The following is a 24,810-nucleotide window of genomic DNA, read 5'->3' on the forward strand; positions in this document are numbered from 1 at the left end:
AGAATCCTTTATAAAAGTCATAGATCCAAAGTTTCCACTAAATTGGATCAGGGCGCTCTTGTGCCAGTTTGTAGCAAATATCTTCATAATTTTGAGTAATTCTGTCCAACAAACAGACAACAAACTGAACCAACTGGATAATTGTAGGTGCCAACCATACTGGAAGCTATAGTTTCCCTGGAAAAACTGTGCAGTCATGAAAATTGTAATTCGTGGAGACAATGGGTTAAAACAACTCTATAAAAGAGGAACAAAGTGGACGGTATTTAGTCAAAGGGTATTGCACAATATGCCTCCTTAACTCAAGCCACAGTCAGTGAAAAGAAGCACAAAACAGTGACTGAATCATCAACTCAGTTCAGTTCAATTTTATTTATACAGCGCCAAATCACAACAAGAGTCGCCTCTCAAGGCGCTTTATATTGTAAGGTAGACCCTACAATAATACATACAGAGAAAAACCCAACAATCATATGACCCCCTATGAGCAAGCACTTGGCAACAGTGGGGACGAAAAACTCCTTTTTAACAGGAAGAAACCTCCGGCAGAACCAGGCTCAGGGAGGGGCGGGGCCATCTGCCATTGGGGAGAGAGAACGAAGACAGAATAAAAGACGTGATGTGGAAGAGACCCAGAGATTAACACCAACTGTTTTTCAGAGGAAATGTGGCTGAATATGACTTTCTGGTTTAACTGGCCTTCAAGGCTCAGAGCATAACTCCTCATTATGGTTTTACCAGGCAGCACTGACAGGACATACATTTTTCATAAAAGGACAAAAATCAGTTTGAATGACCTCTTTGACCTCTCTAAGAAACCATTTTATTAACTTTCTCAAGCTTTGCATTTTAGCTCAGATCAGCTGTAAAATATTCCACGCTCAGGCCCGCTGTGGACCCTCAGCCACGGGTTGATTGGAGCTCATGGCCAGACTTTGAAACAATCCTCAAAAATGACCAGGTCACTGAGAGACACAGCTGAGATGAAACAGGATGACCTTACACTTCTAAGCAATTTTTGAGAAACTGAAATCAAATTTTAGAGCAGTGATTCCCTGGATTTACATCACTGCAAAGTCACTCTTCAATATAGTCACATCAATGCTTTTATAATAAAAGCAACACCTACACAAACAGAAAAAATATTGGCACAGAAAATAAAATCAAAATAATTGTGGTACTTAATTACACATGTGAAGGGAAAATTAGAAAATTAGATCTTTTACAGACAGACAAACGTCTGTTTTTACAGACAGACGGGCAAAAAAAGTATAGGTACATTACTACTCTGCTTTTTTGTAAGAGTAACCTTTCTCTAACCTTGACCAAAAGTTTTACATTCATTCAACGACATCTTAACCAATGGTTTTTGTTGTTTTGTAGTTAAACTGGGAGTTTAACAAAAGCAGAGTTTTGCAGAGTTGTCCAGTATTAATGCTGAGCTGTTTGCTCACAGATACAATAACTCATCTTCTATTAGGAATTCTTTGGATCTGAACCATCAAAAGATTTTAAAGATCCAGTCCATAACGTAAGCAGTCCTTAAACAACGTAAAGATTTAACTTGAAAGGACCAAGAATGCCTACTTTAGAGGTAACCACAATTTTATCCAAGGGGCTTGACCTTTATTTTTACTTGAATTTCAAAAGATTACTCACATCTATCAACACGTCTAAAGGTGAACTCTCTGTGACACATTTTGCATGCTTTTGTTAGTAGGTCCATCAGATGCCACTTTACTTTAAAATGGATCGACAAGTAATAAAAACACTTGCTAAGGCAATCTACAGCATTTTTCAAGGATAACAACTTCCCATGGCAAACAGCATTAAGCTACTTTGATTTATAGGAAATAAAAGTGATGTATCAATCTATTTAGGGGATTAAATTATGTCTCATTTAACAGCTGTTCAGTCCTATCCAGTGAAAATATAATTGTTTTCATTCTGTGTTAAATCAGCAGTCCTGTGGTTAAACTAGTTTTAGGATTCCCATTATCTAAATTAAGATGAAACGGGGATAGCTTTTCTCCAAACCGTGCCAAATCAAATCTTCATAGTAGCGCTGTAGCGCCCTCTTGTAATTAGGCAGCAGGTGAAAACAGCTAAAGACAAAGTAGTGTTTTAAGAGCAGAGCTCTGATCAAAGCAGTTCTGTGATGCTTTGATCTTAAAACCTTTAAATTTCCGAAGGTAACATCAAACAAAGCAAGTGCTGACCTAAGCAGGATTTGAATCCAGAGGTAAAATCAGTGGTCAGCAGCTTTATGTTCAAACAACTCTTCTCTGACTCTGTTTGAATTTAAGAGTTTTTTTCTATGATAGAAACACCTTAAAGGAAGAAAAGCACATGCAGCCAGTTTGTTTTCAGCTTGAAATGTGACATATTGTACATGACAGAAACACGGCAACAAAGCAAAGAAAAAGCTGGAGGAGAATGCACCAAAGAAGTAGTAAATGGAGTTTGGATATAGAATCCAGCTTTGCTTTGTACTGCTCTGTTTGCCTCAAATGATTCATTTATCCGTTTTTTAGTCCTTTTGAAAATACCAAATGCTTGTTCTGATTCCTAAATTCTTTCTCTGCCTACTTCAATTATTTTCTGATAATTCTATTTGCCATATTAGTCTCTGAAACACTCTGCAGCAGGATGTTATACGATACGAGGCAACACCAGCAGACTATTTCCTTTCTGCAAAATCCAGAGCGAATGGAGGAACTGCGTGTTCCCTCTTGTGTCCTCTCTTCCTCTCTTCTGTGGTGGCCAGTGCGATCCTCTATGCTGTTGCATGCTGGGGGAGCAGGCTGAGGGTCGCAGATGCCAACAGACTTAATAAACTGATCCGTAAGGCCAGCAATGTTGTGGGGATGGAGCTGGACTCCCTCAAGGTGGTGTCGGAGAGGCGGATGCTGTCCAAGATAAAGACAATGTTGGATAACACCTCCCACCCACTCCATGACATGTTGGTCAGTCACAGGAGCTCGTTCAGTGAGAGACTGAGATTACCGAAAAGCACCACTGAACGACACAGGAAATCATTCCTGCCTGTGGCCATCTCCCTGTACAACGCATCCACTTAACACACTGTTTGCTGCTACAGCTACACATGTTTCTTTTCCAAATATTTATTTATAAGTGACTTATGTATGTATGTATGTATGTATATATATATGTATATATTGTACTATTCTTAGTTAGCGTATTGTCTGTCTTGTCTTAATGTTGGTTTAAAATGGAGCACTGTAACAAAAAATAATTTCCCCCAGGGATCAATAAAGTATTCTGATTCTGATTCTGATTCTCCTTTAACCTTTGCTCTAATAGCACAGAGACCAGTGAGAGAAAAATGATAAATGCGTCCTCCCCCTCGCACTGGGAAATGTGTTTGTGTGTGTGAGTGGGAATAAGGGCCGTGAACTTGAGCGTATGTTTAAGAGAGTGTGTGTCACATGTCCTCTGGATAGGGTATGTGCGCTGATTTTTAGCCGCTCTGCTTCTTGTGAGTCCAAATTTTTTTGCAAATGCAAGCTGAATCATCCTTTGCCCAATTTCTTTTTCCCTAATCATGTCTAAATTAGTTTCATTGACCCTCTGTGCTCCAGCTGCTCTGACAGTAATGACAGATGGGTGGAAGGGGCTGGATTCTCAGTGCTTTCATCCTGCTGTTCCCTATTACCGCAGTGATAGCCTGAATATTCACGTGCATGTAGTCTGCAGAGAAGCAGTTTAGGTCAGGAAGGGATTGATGAGTTATAATATCTGTACAGATACTGTATTTCCTAAATAAATAAAAGAGGCAGAACAGAGCACAGGGAAAACTAAACATTTCATCTCAGTGCTTCTTAGCAGAACTCAACGTTAGGCTGACAGCTGACCTGAATTTTGATAATGAGGTCATTATTTTGAACATTTGAGCTAATTGCTGCACATCCTAAAAGCCAGATAAACAACACTGATTTCTGTGGGTGAGAGACATTTGCTGGGTCTAAATTTGAATACTTCTGTTAATACAGATGCAGTTGGCCTACGATACAAACATACTTACATGATTAAATATGAGATACATTTAACAACAGTGTAAAGTCAATGCATGTAAATTAAATCTTCTCCATGATGTTGCCCAATGGTTTCTGGACTCTTTGTTTTGATCACTGCCATGTGGTGGGTTTTTTTGTTTGTTTGTTTGTTTGTTTGTTTTGAATGAGGCTAATGGCTTAAGTGTCAGCTAACACTAGCAAGCTTGATTAGGAAGCTACATTCAAGAACCGCATGTGTGCATAACAAAAATCCATATTAATGATCAGAAATTACACCAACAGCACAAACACAGTGCAGAACTGTTCAGTAACTTCAGTAACTCAAATGTCACAGACTGTAAATCAAAGCAGCCATGCCCCAGACTTTAAGAATGAAAGAACTCCAAATGGATGAGTTAGCTTATACTCACTATAGTTCATTTGCTGTGAGCGCAGAGGAAAGTGCAGAGGATAAAACTGCTTTGTTGTACCAGACCGAATACATGCTTGGATTTGGATGTTTTTGTATCACCAGAGAAGTTGGTGGTTCAGTTCTTGTGAGTAAAGTTTCTGTTGATGGTATCTGTTCAGAACTGTTACTTAGCACTAATTAGCATGTTTAGTGTCAATATAATGCACCCATATAGTTCTTGAATCCTAACATAAAGGTTCAGAGAAGCATATGAACAACTGCTTTTGCCTAATAAATTTGGATTGAAATAAATTGACAAGTGATACTGAAACTTAAGAACTCCACTTTTCATAGCCTTTAGCGATCTCAAGGCCACAAATGACTGGGTTCCAAGGGATGCCTCATTTTTCTGTCTTGATATTCACCTCAGACTTTACACTGTGGTCTTTACAGCAGCTTAAAGTGTGCGTTAAAGGAACCACCAGCTTCTTTGAGACTTCAGTAGGATGTCAGTAAGGTGCCCTAAACTCCCCCTACTCTTTAACTTGTACAGGGACTTTGTAGTGGGAGCTGCCTACAGTGAAATAATGAAAATATACCCTGGAGCTGGCTTTAGACTGGAGTACTGCATTCCAAGTGATGTATCACCATCAGAACTACATCACAAAATACCACCATCAGGTCAGACAACCTGGTCATACTTGTGAACTCAGCAAAAGAATTTGTGAAAGAGTGAGTCGCTCTTAGGAGCTCAGGGAATTCCAGCATGGTACCCATCTGCACCGTATCCTCCTGCTGGCTGTAGATTTGTTGATGCGTCCTTCTACAATGTATTCAAAACGGCAACATTAATGATTAGCAGTATACAGAGTTCCCAACTTTCTGGCTAGTAACGAGTCAGTGTATTTGTAGTCATACAATACATGCAAGCATGAAAATACTTAAAGACTCAAATTAAATGTATCAGTATATGGAAGTATCTGATTTGAGAAACTTTTCACGTACCCATTTACATTTAGAAATGTTCAATCCTACACCCGCTTTCCCAGATGAATGTGCCTGATCCCATCTACCGGTGGATCACTGACTTCCTGACGGACAGGAAGCAGCATGTGAGGCTGGGAAAGAATGTCTCGGACTCCCGGACCATCAGCACCGGCTCCCCTCAGGGCTGTGTTCTTTCTCCTCTGCTCTTCTCCCTGTACACCAACTGCTGCACCTCCACCCACCAGTCTGTCAAGCTAATCAAGTTTGCAGATGACACCACCGTTATTGGGCTCATCTCGGACGGGGATGAGTCTGCCTACAGGAGGGAGGCTGAACGTCTGGTGTCTTGGTGCAGCCACAACTACCGGGTGCTGAATGCCCAGAAGACAGTGGAGATTATTGTGGACTTCAGGAAGCACACAGCCCCACTCCCCTCCATCATCCTGACTGACACCCTCATCACCTCTGTGGACTCATTCCGCTTCCTGGGTACCACCATCACTCAGGACCTGAAGTGGGAGCCCACCATCACCTCCGTCATCAAGAAAGCCCAGCAGAGGATGTACTTCCTGAGGCAGCTGAAGAAATTCAACCTGCCAACACGGACGATGATGCAATTCTACACCGCAATCATCGAGTCCATCCTCACCTCCTCCATCACCGTGTGGTACGCTGGAGCCACTATCAGGGACAAACAGAGACTGCAGCGTGTTGTGCGCTCTGCTGAGAAGGTGATTGGCTGTAGACTCCCATCTCTGCAGGACCTGTACACCTCCAGGACACTGCGGCGTGCAGCTCGGATCTCAGCTGACCCTTCTCACCCTGGATACAGTCTGTTTGACCTGCTCCCCTCAGGCAGGAGGCTCCGGTCCATTCGCACCAGAACCTCTCGCCATAAGAACAGTTTCTTCCCCTCTGCTGTTGGACACATGAACAATAAACGTACGACTGTTCCCACCACTAACACATGACCCTACGCTGCGTTCACTGCATCATTCCATGTTTTGGCACTGATCACCACCTGCACTCATGTATATATCTTTCTACGTAGCACTTTTAATTCTTATTCTTACTTTTATTTTTTCATGTGTATTTAAGCGCAATTTATGTCAGCATGCACTGAAGCACTGCAGCAATTTCCTAATGTTGTAAACCTGCTCAACATTTGGCAATAAAACCCTTTCTGATTCTGATTCACAGCACAGATAAGTGAAGAACTTCTATAATGAAACAATATCATTTTTGTTACTGCAATGTGATTACTGTACAGTACACCCAGTCCCAGTACTGCTGTAATGCGAATGCAGTTATACAGTATGCTGCACTCAAACACTGCTTTTAACATTGACTTACAGTTAAAGCTAGAAGAAGAAATTATGTTGTTCCATGTTTAACAACTTAATGAGATACTGGGTATGATTGTGCCATTCTGCTCCCAAGAGACCAGAAAGTACAAGAAAAAAGTGCAGCTTGTATTAAAAACTACTTTTATTATTTACTGTGTGTTAGAGAAGCAAGTTTAAAGCAGAGAGGTACATTAACTTAAGTTTGTGAGCGTGGCTGCACCAATCCACCAGCAACATTGTGCATATTTGGAATTTCTTGATGATGAAGGAGGCCAAAGAGACAAACTCACTTCCTTACTATTAAAGTCTACTGATTCCCTTTAAGTTAAACAATATTCAAATTTTGTTAATCTTATCTACCAGTAAAAACTGGCGTAAGAATCAAAGTGAAGTCAAAAAAGCAAAATTAATTTGCAACACTTTTACATATCACGATCACTGATAAACTTCTTGGTTGTTTTCATTTGTTACTCACACTACAATCGAAGACACACTGTGAAATAATCTCTTTTTGGGAATCCGCTCTTGATCTCCTTCCTGAACAATTGTTTTCTCTGAGCTTTTCTCGGCTTGTAATAATGACTGCGATGCTCAGTGGAGTGCAGTGTGGGAGTGAGGAGGAGCGGAAGGAGAGGTTACCTTGAACTCTTCTACCTTCTATCCCATGGATATACTTCCCTCGTCTGGGAAATTTAGAGCTTTTTCAGAATTCTCTGGCAGAACGGACCTTGACCATAAGACATGAACCACATGATCGCAGTTTTTCACCAGATACTCCCTGTTAAGCAAGGATATAGACTCCGAGATAGAAATCACGTTCCAGGAAGTCAGTTTAAGACTCTGTGAGGAAGGGGGAAACATTAGACTGTGATTATTAAAGGCTATGGAGGACTGAAAAAAATAAATATATTAAGTACTTAATAAAATCTAGGCAGTAATTCAGAAAATTTGTTTTTATTCCAATTTATTCCCATTTGGTCAAGTCCCCTCTTATTATTGCAAATAAGTATATAAATATATAGTCGCGAGTCCAATTCCAGCCTGGGGCGCCTGTATCCAGTAAGGATCCAAGGCTAGACCCCCATGTTAACCAAGCCTACCGCAGACATGAGCAAGAGAGATAAATATGAAGGTCCGCATCAGGTGTTGAGGAACCAGGGCACCTTGATGAAGGTATCGGTTTATCCTTCAAGCTCGGGTCCTCTACCAGAGGCCTGGGAGCTTGAGGGTCCTGTGCAGTATCTTAGCTGTTCCCAGGACTGCGCTCTTCTGGACAGAGATCTCCGATGTTGTTCCCGGGATCTGCTGGAGCCACTCGCCTAGCTTGGGAGTCACTGCACCTAGTGCTCCAATCACCACTGAGACCACCGTTACCTTCACCCTCCACATTTTCTCAAGCTGTTCTCTGAGCTCTTGGTATTTCTCGAGCTTCTCGTGTTCCTTTTTCCTGATGTGGCTGTCATTAGGAACTGCTACATCGATCACTACGGCCGTCTTCTTCTGTTTGTCTACCACCACTATGTCCGGTTGGTTAGCCACCCCCATCTTGTCTGTCAGTGGTTATGCCCTGCCTTGTATGCCCTGCCTGCTAGCATCTTACACCCTGCAGTTATGTGCTGGATTGTCTCAGGGGTGTGTATGTATGTATATATATATATATATATATATATATATATATATATATATATATATATATATATATATATATATATATATATATATATATATATATATATATATATATATATATATATATATATATATATATATATATATATATATATATATATATATATATATATATATATATATATATATATATATATATATATATATGGCAAGACGAGGTTGGGATATAAAGTAAATACTCTTTGCAGTTTTAAAAAGACAACGCCACCCTGGGAATTTCACCCAGAGAATACTGAAAGTAACACTAAATCACCAGAAAGGCACTTAAGTTCGCTATACTCAGTCCAGAGACGAGGTTCAATGATCAACAAATTCACAATTTATTGGTAATTATTTAAAACACCGAATAAAAACATAATCTGCTACTACTCTGCTACTCTCTCTAATCACCTCGGCCCCTAACAACTGGTTAATATGCTCTTTCACAACCTCGTACTCTGAAGGGGGGATGCGCCTATAACGCTGCCGCACGGGGATATCGTCTAAGACTGGAATGTCATGGGAGATCAAGTTAGTGCAACCCAAATCAGTGTCATGAGCAGAAAAGACCGAGCTGTATTTCTTAAGGAGAGACCTCACCTGTCCCTGTTCCTCTGCTGACAGTTTAGACAAATCAATCCCTTCCATCTGATCCTGCACAGTAGGAGTGGCGGTGTGAGATGCCATTGTGGCTACGTTAGGGAGTACTTCTGTCACACCAGCGGGCAAACTGACCACATGAACATCTTCCAGGGTCCCTATAATGGTCCTAGGGTAAAGCAAGACCGCCGTAGTCCCTACATTAACAACTGGTATGTATGCAGTACCTCGAACCACTCGAACCAATGCAGGGGACGCTAAAAGTCCAGCAGGCAAGTTAACATCAGTAGGTTCAAATAACACAGTGGCACCTGAATATTGCTCAGAACAGGTGGCGGCCACTACTTTCATTACACCACCCGGAATGCAACATGCTCGCTTACCCCTCACTCTCATATGGCCAGACAAATCCAGTGGGGCTCTTATACTAACGTCATGGCACTTTTGCAGCGCCTGCACAAGGGGTTTAGGGGCCTCTGTGACAAAGCCCAAACTAAACAATGCTTCACCGTGTTGCCCAAAAAGCTCGTGGTAACACTTCCGAATGACATTCATCCCCAATACACCCGGAACCGTGGAAGGTCCTGCACCTGGAGGATCTTTAACGACCAACACGCCACACTGTGGAAGAAACTTGTCACAGAGCTCTACACTTAGCTCGATATAGCCAAGGTAAGGAATGGACAACCCATTAGCCGCTTTAAGCTGCAACCAATGACAAGCTTGGAGACGCTCTTGACCCCAGGACTCAAAATGCTGGCGGAAAAAACTTTCAGTAATGGTAGAGACCATGGACCCCGTATCAACCAAACAAGGTACTTTTATACCGCCCATGTCCACATCTATATGAGGACAGGATGAAATTAATTTCGAGACTGCCTCTGGACCATTAGAAACAACCCTTGAGCCAATAGACACCCCACCCGAACTGTGGCTCGGCAATACGGAGGGTGCTAGTTTTCCGAAGCCGTATTTAAAGGAGAGTGCCTGCGATTATGCAGAGGGGCCTGCGAAGGAGGCCGGGAACGAGGAACGCGTTCCCCATCACACTCCCGAGCAAAATGTCCAGGTTGCTGACAACGACGGCATATAATGGAGTCGCCCCGTCCTGAGCGAGGCATTCGATGGGGGCCCTGCAATCGAGCAATGCTCTGAGTGAGCTGATTAAGTTGCTCCTGCTGGCACTTTAACAATTCCTTCATCTCGCTCATCTCAGACAAATGGGTAGACTGGGCTATTCCTGAAGGACCGCTATGGACCCCATACTGAATGCCATAAACAGAAGGGACAGAACTGCTTCTATGCCTAACGCCACTAGGCAACCCTTCACGTTCCCACCTAATAGCTTCCCCTCTAATCTCCAGCAATGTCAGTGTGGGCTGCCTCCTTACTAGCTGCTTTAACTCCCGCCGCAAGGTACTATCTAAGACCTGCTCAACAAATTGATCTCTTAATAAAACGTCAGCATTGGGCATGCCATTGGGGGCACTCGATTTAACTTTCTCCATAAGACCCAAGAGAGCGAGGGAAAACTCTTGCAGTGTCTCACTTTCCTGCTGTTTTCTAGAGAAGAAAGCTTCCTGCAATGCTACATAGGATTCTGAACAGCCATAAAGTTCTTGCAATATAGTAATTATCTTAGCAGGATCAGTCCTCTCTGCACTAGAGCGATATTTAATCTCCTCACGTGCTTCTCCTTCTAGGTGGAGAAACAGGAAAAATGCTTTATCAGCCAAAGACAAATGACGTGCTCTAGCACAACCTTCTATTTCCTCCAACCATTCAACCCTATACCTGATTTTCCTCTAAACATAGGGCACTTTCTGTCACGGGGCACAAAAACTAGTCTCTCTGCTACAGAGACACCAGCCGTTGGGGGGTTAACAGATGATGCAGTTGAAGTAGAAGGTGTAGCACTAGTACCTGACCCAACAGCCCTCTCCTGACGCAGCCTCTCATTGTCTGCTTTCAGCTGCGCGATCAAGTCCCTGAGTTCCTGTAACTCTTCCTCCATCTCTGTAACACAGCTGTGAAATCCCACACCAAAGTAGCTGCTGCTTTGCCTTTATTCTGTACAAAATAATATAAAAAAACAATTTACGTTACACCAAACAAAAAAGAAGAACACACGTCTCTGTTTTAAAGAGTATATCCTGTTGACAACGCCAAGTTTGTGGCGAGACGAGGTTGGGATATAAAGTAAATACTCTGCAGTTTTAAAAAGACAACGCCACCCTGGGAATTTCACCCAGAGAATACTGAAAGTAACACTAAATCACCAGAAAGGCACTTAGGTTTGCTATACTCAGTCCAGAGACGAGGTTCAATGATCAACAAATTCACAATTTATTGGTAATTATTTAAAACACCGAATAAAAACATAATCATAAATATTCAAATACAAATATGCTTAAAAAGGTATTCAGAGCTGAGGCTTACCAGTGGAGGGGCAGGGATGCCACACACAAACTAAAGAAAGAAAACACACCCAAAACACAAGTGCAGCACACTATCACACACTCACACTAATAAACTAAACAAGGCAGGTGTGTACACTCAAGGGATCCCACCACCAAGGCACCCTAGTCTCCTCCACGTCGGCACTCCGCATCTGAATAAAAGAAACAAAGAAAATTTTAATATATTACAACAAACTAATGTGTAGCACCGGGGGATAACCCAACTGCAAGACCACACTGGTGATCTACAGCTAGAAAAAGGGCCTCCCACCAGTGGTGTAACAAAAATCCAAACTACAAATCAAAAGCAATAAAACAACATACAATCTGGATAAAACTCTAAAATCTGGAGCAAACGGAATCACCGTACTGCTCCAACTTGCCGTCCACACGACGATAAGTTAACAGTCAATCAATATGCACGCCAGCTGACTCCGATAACCGGCATGCATATAGCCGTTGTCCACGCCGACGTCCACTGTGAAAGCTGACAGCAGCAGGGAAAGAATTCTCACAACGGGAACAGACGGTAAAAGCACAGCAAGGCAAAACAGCAGCACTTCAGTTCGCGTAGCTTGGCGCAAAACTAAGGTCCACACTTCCTGCGAAACATAATAAATAATTACTATAAACGAACAATAGAAGGCAGAGAGCGTAACAAAAGTTGATTACGTACCAAGTAAGCCGGGTCATAGAATGTAAGCAGAATAGCTCAGAGGAGGCTTCTATAGCTACGACCAGCCGCGATGGAGACTTTAGAGGAGTAACCCACAAACGATCTCTACCACACCGAGGAAGTCAGGTGACCAAAAAGGAGATCACAGGCAAGCAATGCAGAGACACTCAAATGGCCACTATTTATACCAGCGCCCCCTAATGGGCCAGGCTGAAAGTGGGTTGGACCGAGGGATAACGTTCATCCTGCCACACACACACACACACACACATATATATATATATATATATATATATATATATATATATATATATATATATATATATATATATATATGTATATCCACGACTGTGTCTTTAGCTAAAATATTAATCTTTATTGATGTTCTATTTACAAACTTATGTTGGGTACTTTTGGGTTTATGGCATGTTTTTATACTGTACTCTGTGGGTCCTGTACTGTATATTACTTAAAGCTACAACTATCATTTTTAATGTAATATTTTAAGATAATGCTATTTTTGTAATTAACAGAATCGGGAAAGGCATACCACAATTTGTCAGAAATGTATTCACTTCATCAATCAATGAATCCTTTCTTGAGAACAGATTTTATTAGCTTAAAAAAAGATGCTTGCAGCATATATAATGATGTAGCCGCTGCACATACACACAAGGATAAGAGACAAACAGAAAGTGGTCAAAACACTTTCCATCAGTGTTGTTTACTGATATCTGTGTATCATCCGCTTGTTGCTGTGGGATTTTTAGCACTTGTCTCTCGCTCGCCCACGCCAGTCCTCTAAAGCTGCTCCTCAAAAGCACAAACACATGCAGTGGACAGGAACAGGAGAACACAGCTCAGGGAGAAAAGAGGGGAGAATCAGAGTGGTTGTTGAGGGAATTCATGCAAGCAGAGAGTGTGAAGTGATGAGTTTTAATCCATTTATAATTGGCCGGGTTATCCTGGTATAAATTAAGTGAAGCTCTTCTGCATATTTGTTCCACTTTTTTATTTTATGAATAACAATTTATGGAAAGATGCTCAGGAATACCTCATTTTTATCTTTTCATTTAAAATAATAATAATAAAAAATCATAAACATTTAGAACAAATTCAAGTAAAGGCAATGAAGCTGGGTTACTAAAATCAGTTCTGGCCAATAAGGATCAAGACTGGCACTGTATCTTTTCTTCCCCTACTTCTGATGGGATGATGCTGGAAAATGAAAATACGCATGACTAGATGTGTCCTTGCACACACGTCAAACGGCAAACTCCTGTAAACTCTCCCATTTAGAGCTGGGGTTGTTTTGCGTCACTGCTGCACTGCTTGCAGCACTCTGCTGCCATGGAGACATGAAGATAAAAGTATACCAATACAATTGTTTTTCCACTTCATGGAAATACTTCTTTCATTTTTATAGCGTGGTGAGAAAACTCACCATGTTTTCTGCAATTTTACCTCCTTCAAAGTGAAACAAAGTGAAATGAAATCTTCAATGATTTCAGGGTTAGTGAATGTAAATGTGACTGTTTTATATACTCACAACTAAAGCCTCAAACATATATGTAGATGTTTCCTTGGTAGTTTTTCTAAACCCTTGCTGTGTTAGCAGAGGATTAGACATGATTTAACCACAGATGCAACCACAATGCAAATACAGCTTATACAGAGGATGTAACATCCGAAATAACAGACTATGGGAGGCTTTTTTAATGGTGTATCTGCATTCTGCTGAACAAAGAAAAGAGATAGAGCTGACAGCTTATTCTGAAACAGAACATGATGTCCCCCAATAAGGAACACAGTGCAGGTGGCGCAAAGACTTTGCCTCAGTAGTGCCACTTTAAAGCCCCAGTTCAGGCCTCATGTGCATGCTACAATTACTTTCTACATGCTTCTTCTCAAACCCAAAAGCAGGGTTTAAAATTGACGTCTTCCAGCTGTGACCAACCTTAGAACAGGCAGCAGCGCATTAAGGTTACATTAGCAATTTTCTTTTCTGGCCTCAGACAGAACAAGACACTGAGAAAAACTGGAATTTGTTTGAAGTCACCAGTGTTGGGGAGTAACGGAATACATGTACCGCCGTTACGTATTTAAAATACAAAATATGAGTAACTGTATTCCGTTACAGTTACCGTTTAAACAGGTGGTATTCTGAATACAGTTACTTTGTTGAAATAAATGGATTACACTGCGGTACTTTCCTGTTTCATTTTGTCGCGGGTCAGGACTGTTTGGGTTTTGTTTGAAAGCTACGTTCTGTTGTTCCAGGCGGCAGCGTTGCGGTTGCCATGGTTACAGGGCGACGCTCTCTCTCTCTCTGAGACTGTGTGTTTCCTGGGTGAGAGAGCGCCTTTTCGTTGTTGTTGTTGTTGTTGTTGTGCTAAGCTAACAGGCAGAATGCTACAAGCATAGCTCTAAAGAATGTAGCATCATGGGCAGTGTAGTCCGTGTTGCAGGGAGAATGGACTGCCATACACGTTATGTGTCTGTGAGCGCGAGGAGGGAGAAAAAGGCGAGTGGAAAGGTACGAGTTGTCATCGAGGAAAAACGGGAGCTGGAAGCATGTAAATATAATAATAACCACTGCAGCCAAGAAGAGTGCCTGACGAGCCCAGTTGTAAGTAAGCTATTAAGACTCGACTGTACACCGTTGTGTTTTCCTCCGAAACAATAAGTTCCGTTGGAGCAGTCTTTCAACGCCTCTCTCTGTCTTTCGCAAGAAAAGTTGACCCACACAACAAAGTAAAGCTATTTTTCGGCTACAGGGACCCCGCCGTATTAGTCAGAGGTCCCTTTACTACAGTTCGGAGTCGCGGACCTTCAGTAATAGTAATAAATCACACAGCAATAGTACATTCACGTTGTTGTAAAAAGCATGATAATATATTAAGTAATCCAAAGTATTCAGAATACGTTACTGTCATTGAGTAACGTAACGGAATACGTTACAGAATACATTTTGGGGCATGTATTCTGTATTCTGTAATGGAATACATTTTAAAAGTAACCTTCCCAACACTGGAAGTCACGCAGTAAAACTTTGCTTTCACACTCTTATTTAAACTCTCCCTCTTGACTAACTTTACTCCTTTCGGCTTCATGTTTCACCCTGCCCCCCTCTCATTCACCCACATGTACTCTGTCTTGAGTCTAATGACTTTTATACCCTACATGCCTTCTTGGCACCTCCACTTCAGCTGCTGGAAGACAATTTGAGACAATACTCTATTTTTATACACACATCACAAATTATAACCACTGTGACTTTCTGTTTCCTGCAAAAAACCTCAGTTTTGTGAAGACGTTGTGGCTTTGAGTAGTAAATTATGGTAGAAGGCTTCCAGAATTCAAGGATATGTAATAAAAACAGCAGAGAAATTGTTTGAAGGTCCAGCATATGAAAAATGACCATTTAAACCTTGGATAGGCTTCCAAGTCATGCCCACCTCCCCAAAAAATTGGCTCATATTGAAACGACATTGAATTATGACCAAGGAGATTAGAAAAAAACCAAGTTGAGAGAGTCACAGATATTTAGCACAAAGGTGCTCTGAACTTTTAATCATTACTAACTTGGTCACAAATCCCGACAAAAGTTTTGAGTGAATGGGTGATTTTGGTGGGGTTGAGTACTGCTCACCCAGTCGAAAGATACAAATGTTTTTAAATTTTATTTATTCTGAAATTTTTTATTTTGCTTAATTTTTGACAGCGTAAGGAGACTTTAAATGTCTAGCTAGCATAGGTCCATCCAGGAAACCTGATCAAATTTGGAGATCTTTGGAAAACAATATTAGGGGGGGAGGATCCAATTCACTGTCCATGCTAATGTCTTCTCCTGTTTCCGATTGCTTGTTTGTTGTGCTGTGCTTACAGTCCTGGACAAAAGCTCTGTCCCATGAGTACATCAGATCTACTGTATAAGCACTTTTGCCTCACAACAAAAAGGTCCTGAGTTCAATCCCACCACCAGGCCGGGGCCTATCTGCATCAACCATGCATGCTTTCTCTGTGTTTGTGTGGGTCCTCTTCTAGTAACTGGGGATTTTAAATTGCCTTGCATCAGATTGGTGACCTTTCCTATAATAGCAGGGATAGGCCCCAGCCCTTCTGTGACCCTGATAAGGATAAGCTAAAGTGAATAGATGGATTTCCAACTATAGTCAGCAGTATCTCATTTTAATCCTAAGGCCTGTTATCATGATAAGATGAAATGATTTATTTAAATTACATTTTAAAACTAAGTCCGTTTCTAGCAGTCCAAATGTTCTGCCAGATTATAATCAAACTGTAATCAAGACTTTTAAATCAAGTAAATACAATATACAAATTTTACCATGGTCTAAAAGGGAAAACTTAGCAAAATGAAATCTGGCAGACTTTGATCTTCACCTTGAGAAACCTTGGATAGAATAGTAACCTTTTATTGTCACTATGCACAAGTACAGTGAGATACAGAGCATCTCTTACTCTGTGCAGACATGTGGGAAAAGAAAGGGAGGTGAGGTGCACAGTTCTGCAGCACAATATACATATGAACAGTATTCAAATGTATCAAATGTATAAAAATAAAAAAAAAGTGTTATAAAAAGAGAGAGTCAGTTATTGCATGTAAATTAAATATTGCACAGTGCTGATGGTAGTTGTGTAGTCTGTGTCTAGAGGGAAGTCCTTGGTTTGGGGCGTGGAGCTGTGTTGTTAGTGCATGTGTGAGTTCAGGGTGGTCATGGCTTTTGGGAAGAAACTATTTTGGAGTCTGTCTGTCTTTGTGCTGATGCACCTGTAGCATTTCCCTGAGGGAAGCAGGTTAAATATGTTAAAGCCAGGGTGGGAGCTGTCTTTGATAATGTTTGTTGCCCTGTTGAGGCAGTGGGAGGAATAAATGTCCATCAGGGAGGGGAGAGGGCAGCCGATGATCCTCTGTGCTACCTTGCAGCTGCTGTACCTTACTGTGATGCAGTATGTCAGCAGGCTCTCAACAGAGGAGCGGTTGAAGGTCTGCAGCAGGTCGGAGTCCAGTTTGTACTTCCTGGAGACCCTCAGAAAGTGCAGCAGCTGCTGGGCCTTCTTGACGACCGCTGTGATGTTGTTTGTCCGGGTAATTTCAGTGGAGATGAGGACGCCGAGAAACTGGAAAGTGTGGACTCCCTCCACACACTCACCATTGATGTATAGGGAGGCTAAGTCATTGCTGTGCCTCCTGAAGTTGACAGTGATCTCTTTGATTTTCTTGGTGTTCAGTGCCAGGTTGCTCTCTGAACACCATGCTGCCAACTTCAGAACTGCCGAAGAAACAGAATCAATGAAGCAATTGATCTCCTCTGCCAGCGGCACACTCGGGTTTTCTGTTTTCACAGCACAGTGTCTGTGGTTTATGATGTCTTGTATGCCCTACCTGTGTTGTTGCTGGACAAATGGAACTGCTTCTTTTATGGTATGTCTTTGGCTTTTTTAATTCTCCTTTCAGATCAGCTCGAGCAGCCCTGTACAGAGCTCTGTCGCCTGACCTGAAGGCAGCATCGTGGGCTTTGAGAAGGGGCTTTTGGATTTGGATGACCAAATGTTTTTATCCACAGTCACATTTCTAGTCGCATACTAGAACTTGATATAGTCCAGAACTGATCCTGTGAATGTTCCTAGGTCCTGGTGTTCAAATATATCTCGGTCTGTCCGTGTGAAGCAGTCCTGTAGTTTGGAAAGTGCGTTTTCAGGCCAGGTCCACCTGGCACTGCGTTTGTAGAACTTGATGTAAGGTAAGAAGCTCCATCTTTGTGAAAACCATATTTGTTTTAGACAATGCACCACAGGGTCACTTGATAGTAAGCTCTGTCAATGTTTTTCATCTACTTTGCAGGTCCACTGGCCCCACCTGAACCTATCGAACCAACAGTCTCAAGCAGTTGTCTAACCTGGCCTCCCAAAGGTGGTTCTGTCATTATGAAGCTCTCCATTCTCTTTGTACTGTTGAGGTTTAAATTTATAATCTTAAATGCCTATATGCTGATTATTATTGGTTTATATAAGAAAGGCCCAGACTTCAGTGTAAAACTAGGTTGCAGGCTGACAGGAAATTACATGCTTTTGCAGTGCGTGCTTTTGCAGTGCATGCTTTTGCAGTGCATGCTTTTGCAGGCAGAGAGTGAAACTAAGCAGAGTGTTTGATCGAGACATTGGCTACGTTCACACTGCAGGTCTTAATGCTCAATTCCGATTTTTTGATCAAATCCGATTTTTTTGTCTGCTCGTTCACACTACAAATAAAATGCGACAGCAAACGCTCTCTAGTGTGAACGCTCAAAGCGGCCCGCATGCGCAAAAGAAGATGTCACACACAACGCGCTCTGTTTAGACCCAGAGCAACAGTATTGTTTGACTGATGGCCCTTAATATAAAGACTTCGGTCTTCACGTTTCCCAATTTTTGCTTTAAGTTATTTTGTTATTTACATAATAATGTAAATAACCTAATAATGATCCTTATTGCCGTTTAAGAGAGGAGCGGTGCTTCAAAAGATAGCTGTAGATTTCTGTCAGAATCTGCAGATTATACAGTACAAATAAAATGTTTACGTTGTCTTCCCAACAGTTTCACTGACATCCACACTGGATGGCCAGGAAGCGTTCGCGATGTCTTCTCGGGCGCTTCTCTGGCGCTGATAATTGGCTTCAGTCTTGTGTCGGTGACGTAAAAGGCGGATTTAATGCGACTTGACCGTTCAAACAGCAGTCGCTTTCTAAAACATCGGATATGTATCGGATTCAGTACCACATACGAAAGTGACCCAGATCGGATTTGAAAATATCGGATTTGCGCCGTTCACACTGTCATAGCATGATCGGATATGGGTCGCATAGGGTCAAAAAATCGGATTTGATGCGCTTTCGCCTGCAGTGTGAACGTAGCCTTAGTGTATGTGACGTCGAGAGGTACATAAATAACCTGGCTTCCTGTTTTCTGCTTGAGACTGGCTGATGTGAGCAGGCGTTTCTGTGTGTGCTCAGTCTCCATATCCAGATCATTTTAAAGTAAAAAGACCACTTTTGAGACGTGTTTTCTTGGCCCTAAGAATCAAAAGAACCGAAATTAACAGTACCACATTTGAATTCTCACCACTTGACATTAAAATGAAAATGTCTGCAGCTTCAGCAGAAGACTTGTACTTGAGCTTTTTCGTGGTTAGAACTCTGGACTTATCTTATGATATCATCATATATTTGAGGTCTAGAAATGACAACTTTAACTTTCATCTAGCTAAAAACTTCTATTTTTCTGAGCTGTACAAATTTTCTTTTTTTTCTATTTTTTTTTTTTTTGAAATTCCATTTTGTTACCATCTTCAGTTCCAAAAATTTTGAAATATTGTATTGAACCAGATGCATCACCCTGGCCTCCAGCTAACACTGTGAAGAGTCATGGAGCCATTTTTGACCAGGGTATGTTCTTCAATGTGCATATTAAATAAATATGTAGGGCTGCTTTTTTGCATTTATCCAATATCTCTCAAATTACATTCTGTCTCACAATGATGCTTAAAATCTAGTTCAGACTTCTTTTTTTTTTTTTTTACTTCGAGGCTGGAGTATTGTAATTCATATATAATATATGGTTCTTCAAAAGAAAAAAATAAACACGAGAATCCATATTATGGAGTTGACACGGTGTTGTCAGTGGTGACACAAATCCAACGGTGGTGACACACTAGTAGAAAACAAGATATTTCTTTCAAAATGACCATTAAAGTTTAACAACCTTTGTAATATCACAAGACACATCATAACAATTCTGTTTTTGCACATGTCAAGTTCTACATCTTAATAGTTCACCAGCAAGTAGCTGCCTACTACTCCTTGATTACTCAGAATTAATGTCTAAATTACTCTGTGGTTGTGTGTTTAGACCCCGCTGTACTTTCTCTCCTTTTTTCCTTCGTTCTCTCGAGTCTCTCTGTGCTTGTTTCCAAAACCTTCTCTTTTGCCTTTTTTCTCTTTCTTTCAGATCACTGATGTTCTTTATTTTTCCCTTTTTCACTCTATTTCTCCATCTTTCCCTTTATGAGAAACTCTTTCTTCAACTCAGGCTGGCTGTTATTTTTTTTTCTTCTGTTTTTGACACTCCCTGTTCCTTCTCTTTCGTTCCTCTGCTGACAGGTTCCCCTTTGCAATTCTAGCCTGAAATGTACCATTTCTAATTACTATAATTTTTCTGAACCATATGCATTTATACAGATTAAGGATGAATATTCACAACACGATTATGTATTAAGCAATAGAGATGCTATCTGGTCTTTAAGTCTGACGTCATTAGCCGTTTCCAGGTCCAAACTCCGCTGCACATCCCCTAAGTCAAAGGAACTCTGCGCCATCACTGAGAGTTACAAACTGTCTAAATTCTTTCATCTTTTTTTTTCTTCTCTTTTTTTTTTTGTTTTTTTTTAAATTCAGCTATAAATCTTTTTTTTTTTTTTTTTTTTTTGCCTGTCCCGTTTGGCTCCCCTGCCATCAGAACCGCCGTCCAAAGGCAAAGAAAGATGCCCAACGGATCCACCCCACCAAACTGACCATCCCAGCCCCGCCGCAATGGTCCACCCGGCCCACCTTCCACCGTTCATTCCATCTTCACCTACTGAATACGGGACAGACCCGACCGGGGGAAAGAAGGGGAGAAAGAAAGAGGGAAAGAGAAACAGCTGAGAAGAGGGACGGGGGAGAAGGGCAAAAAACAAAGACCAACAGAATGAGCAGAAAAAAAAAAACAAATAAAAAATGCATATATCAATCACCTGGATCACCCGCCGAGAAAGAAAAAAGAAAACAAGCAGAAGAGAACAAGAGCAATAGAACAAACGGGTCGGGTAGCCTCCTCTGCACCCTGGTGACATACCCCTACTCCAAGGTCCTGCATGTGTGGGTGGTTGTGGTGGAGCGGGAAGAGGGAGGCAGCTGGAGATGGGGAGGGAAGGAAGGGAGGGGCAGGTGACCCCTCCCTGGGGCCAGCTCCCCCGCTGACCCCAGTAGGCACCCCCATACTCCGCGACCCGCCAGGGAAAGGGGGCCCAGGCCCATCCAGACCGGGGCCCAGTGCAGCAGCGCCTCCCGGCCCCACAGAGCCCGGGACAGTCCACCCAACCCCACCACAGAGAAAACTGCACCCATCCCACCATCCACTCATCTTCCAGACTACGTAAGACAATAAACACCCAGGCTGAGATCTTCCTCCACCTCTCCTGTATCTCCCCCTCCTGCAGAGAGAGCTCCCGAGGAGAGGAAAGCTCCTGCAAGATGTGACAATCTCCCCCACCAGTTGAAGAGCCCCCCAGGTGGCTCGATGCACCGGCGGCACCCTGCTCCAGGGGTGGGCCCCCATGCACCCACCCGCCCACAACCCCGGCAAAACACCAACCAGGACCCAAGCCCCCGAGGCCCGGCTCGGGCCCCAGCCCAGAGACGGAGCGCCCCCAGAACCTCACGCCCATCCCGGACCCACCCAGGGGCAGCCAGGCTACCAGGTCAGTAACCCACGTCCGTCAGCACAGACCCTCCCCTAGCCCCGCTGCACGCAGCCGCGAGGAAACAGTCACCTGAGAGCCAACAGAGCCCCTAACCGGACATGACCGCTACCCCGGGTTGAGCCCCCCAAGGAAGATGCCTCCAGGGAACCCCCCGACGCCCTAAGCCTGTCCCTACCCCCACACCAATCACAACAGTGAAGGCGGGACCAAACTATGACCCCCCACCCCCACTAGGTGATGGAGCTGATCAAAGGAGCCCAGAGCAATTAATCTGATGTGGTGGCAGAGGGTGTATCAAGACTAATGTAATCTAATAGATAATTTCTATATTGGTTAGAATTAAGATTATTTTTATTTTTCCAGTTCATTAGGACTGTTTTCTTGGCTATGCATAGGGCAGTGAAAACCATATGGGCGATATTCTTTTCTGAAGTGACATTATCTAAGCTGCCCAACAAACACACTAAGGGGGAAGTTGGAATGTTACATTTCAGACACTTCGATAAGTCTTCACATATCTCGCGCCAAAACTTCTGAACTGGTGGACAGAACCAAAAAGCGTGGATATAATTGTCCGGTGAATTGGTTTGGCAGTGTGAGCAGTTGTTGGTAGACGTAAAGCCCATCTTGAACATCTGATGACCTGTATAGTGCACTCTATGTAATATTTTGTATTGAATTAATTGAAGACTGGGATTTCTAATTAGATGAAAGGTTTTTAAGCAAATCTGAGACCAGAAGTTTTGGTCTAAGTTAACTGATAAATCCGCTTCCCATTTTGCAATAGGAAGTGATATTGATTCATCTGTTTTAGAAAGCATTCTGTATATTTTGGATAGTAATTTGGGGGTTTTAAGAGTAAGAAATTGAACCACACTTGGTGGTGTTTGTAGTTCAACTTGACCTGGTTTAAATTTCTTTTTTACTATGGATTTAATTTGTTGATATTCTAAAAATCTTTTCTTGTTGATTCCATATTGTGTAACTAGTCCGTCAAATGAAATAAATTCTGTTCCTTCTAGTATATGTTCTAAATATTTGATTCCTTTACCACTCCAATCTGAAAAGTTTATCATATTATTGTTTTGTAATATGTCAGGGTTGTTCCAGATAGGTGTACGTTTGCATGGGATTAATGAAGACGCCGTCAATTTTAGAAACTCCCACCATGCTGTCAGAGAAGAGCTGATGTTGATGCTTTTAAAGCATTCATGTCGTTGGATGTTTGAGCTGATAAATGGTAGGTCTGAGATCTCTAGATTATTGCAGAGTGCTTGTTCTACATCTAGCCAAGGTTCATCTAAGAGGGTGTGTTTTAGCCATCCTGAGATAAACTGAAGCCTGTTGGCTAAGAAGTAGTGCTGAAAGTTAGGCAGTTCTAGTCCTCCTTTATCCTTGGTCTTTTGTAGTGTTTTTAAGCTTATACGTGGGGGTTTATTTTTCCAAAGGAATTTGGACATACATGAATCTAGAGATCTGAACCAATCTTGTGGCGGTTTAGTTGGGATCATTGAGAATAAATAATTTATTTTTGGTAAGACCATCATTTTTATAGCGGCAACCCTTCCCATGAGTGATATGGGTAGACATTTCCATCTAGCCAGATCATCTTCTACCTTCTTTAAAAGTGGGATATGGTTTAATTTAGTTAGATCTGCAAGCTTGGGAGAGACATTAATACCTAAATATTTTATATTTCCCGATTGCAGTGGTGTAGAAGAGGAATTATGGAGGGAGCAATTAATCGGTAGAACTGTAGATTTTGACCAGTTAATTGAGTAATCTGATATTCTTGCAAAAGAGTTTATCAATTCAATCACCCCAGAGACATTGGTTTGTGAATTTTGGAGAAAGAGTAACACATCATCCGCATAAAGGCTGATTTTATGTTCCACGTTCTTGCATTTTATGCCCTTAATTACTGAATTCTGTCTAATTGCTGCTGCTAGTGGTTCAATAAAAATTGCAAACAGTGAAGGGGAGAGTGGGCATCCCTGCCTGGTGCCCCTCAAGAGACAGAAGCTGGAGGATGTCTGGTCATTTGTTCTAACACAAGCTGTTGGGGAATTATATAATATTTTTAACCAGTTTATGAAAGAGGATCCAAAACCAAATTTGTGTAAAGTTGCAAATAGAAATTTCCAGTTAACTCTGTCAAATGCTTTTTCTGCGTCTAAAGAGAATATTGTAGTTTCTAGGTTTTTACTGTATGAGTAGTCTATCAAATTAAGTAATCTACGTGTATTTGTTGATGAGTGCCTACCTTTTATGAAACCAGTTTGGTCAGGATGAATTAAGAGGGGGGTTATTTTCTCCAGTCTCTTTGAGAGAGCTTTGCAGATTATTTTAAGGTCTACATTTATAAGGGATATTGGACGATAGCTTGAGGGATATACAGGGTCTTTGCCTGGTTTTAGCAGGAGATTAATGTTTGCAGAATTCATATTTGATGGAAGTCTGCCCTTTTCTTTAATTTCCAACAACGTTCTGTAGAAAACTGGTGCTAGAATCGACCAGAATTCTTTGTAGAATTCTGCAGGAAAGCCGTCTGGACCTGGAGCCTTATTATTGGGCATACTTATCAGGGCTTCCTGGAGTTCACCTGGTGTCAGTGGTGAATCCAGTGCCATTGCTTGAGTGTCTAATAATTTTGGAAGAGTTATGTTGTCCAAAAACTGATCAATTTCTTTTTTAGATGGGTTTATTTGTGGTGAATACAACGTTTTATAGAAATCCCTGAAAATGTTGTTTATTTGTATCGGGTCATATATTGTGTTCCCAGATGAATCTTGAACAGCACATATAGTTGTTTTTTCTTTATTTATTTTTAGCTGGTTTGCTAGAAATTGACCGGATTTATTACCGTGTTCGTAATTTTGTAGGCGTAGTCTTTGTACTAAGAATTTTGTTTTTTTTTATCAATTATCTCATTTAATTCTAGTTTTGTTTTGCGTATTTTGTTCAATGTTTCCTGATCTTGGTGGGATGCGTAGGCTTCTTCTAGTGATTTGATGTTTTTTTCTAATTCCTGAATATTTTTGTTTTCTTTTTTCTTTTTATGTGATGAGAAAGAAATTATTTTACCTCTCATCACAGCTTTCCCTGCTTCCCATGGAACAGAAGCTG

The 24,810-nt window shown here is 41.6% G+C and overlaps 1 protein-coding gene and 1 long non-coding RNA gene across 17 annotated transcripts; one reads left to right on the top strand and one right to left on the bottom strand.

The window, feature by feature from the left end:
- On the bottom strand, positions 1-12,396 carry LOC308389309 (uncharacterized protein). 16 transcript variants are annotated; one of them, XR_013970250.1, is made up of 3 exons: positions 11,469-12,396; positions 10,953-11,099; positions 1-577 (listed from the first exon to the last, which is right to left on the bottom strand). XR_013970250.1 is itself a non-coding variant. In XM_080870625.1 (3 exons), exon 3 carries the CDS (start codon positions 9,861-9,863, stop codon positions 8,781-8,783), a length of 1,083 nt encoding a protein of 360 aa, XP_080726751.1. In that variant the 5' UTR covers positions 9,864-11,099; positions 11,554-11,640; positions 12,165-12,396; the 3' UTR covers positions 8,601-8,780. The 16 variants fall into 16 exon arrangements, 14 of the variants coding, with proteins under 14 accessions (XP_080726751.1, XP_080726750.1, XP_080726752.1 ...); XR_013970251.1 differs by having other exon boundaries at positions 10-2,909; XM_080870625.1 differs by lacking the exon at positions 1-577 and having other exon boundaries at positions 8,601-11,099; positions 11,554-11,640; positions 12,165-12,396.
- Positions 12,397-14,469: 2,073 nt separating this feature from the next.
- LOC308389386 lies at positions 14,470-21,254 on the top strand. The gene is made up of 4 exons (XR_013970262.1): positions 14,470-14,793; positions 17,817-17,929; positions 18,031-18,099; positions 20,679-21,254. It is a non-coding gene; the product is annotated as an uncharacterized lncRNA (long non-coding RNA).
- The last annotated feature ends 3,556 nt before the right edge of the window (positions 21,255-24,810 follow it).

The sequence above is a fragment of the Rhamphochromis sp. 'chilingali' genome (assembly GCF_963969265.1).
Source record: "Rhamphochromis sp. 'chilingali' genome assembly, chromosome: 21".
Taxonomy (NCBI): Eukaryota; Metazoa; Chordata; class Actinopteri; order Cichliformes; family Cichlidae; genus Rhamphochromis; species Rhamphochromis sp. 'chilingali'.

What these genes read in the sequence shown, in the direction of transcription:
- LOC308389309 (XM_080870625.1), bottom strand. Translation starts at nt 9,863, where the DNA reads ATGGGCGGTATAAAAGTACCTTGTTTGGTTGATACGGGGTCCATGGTC.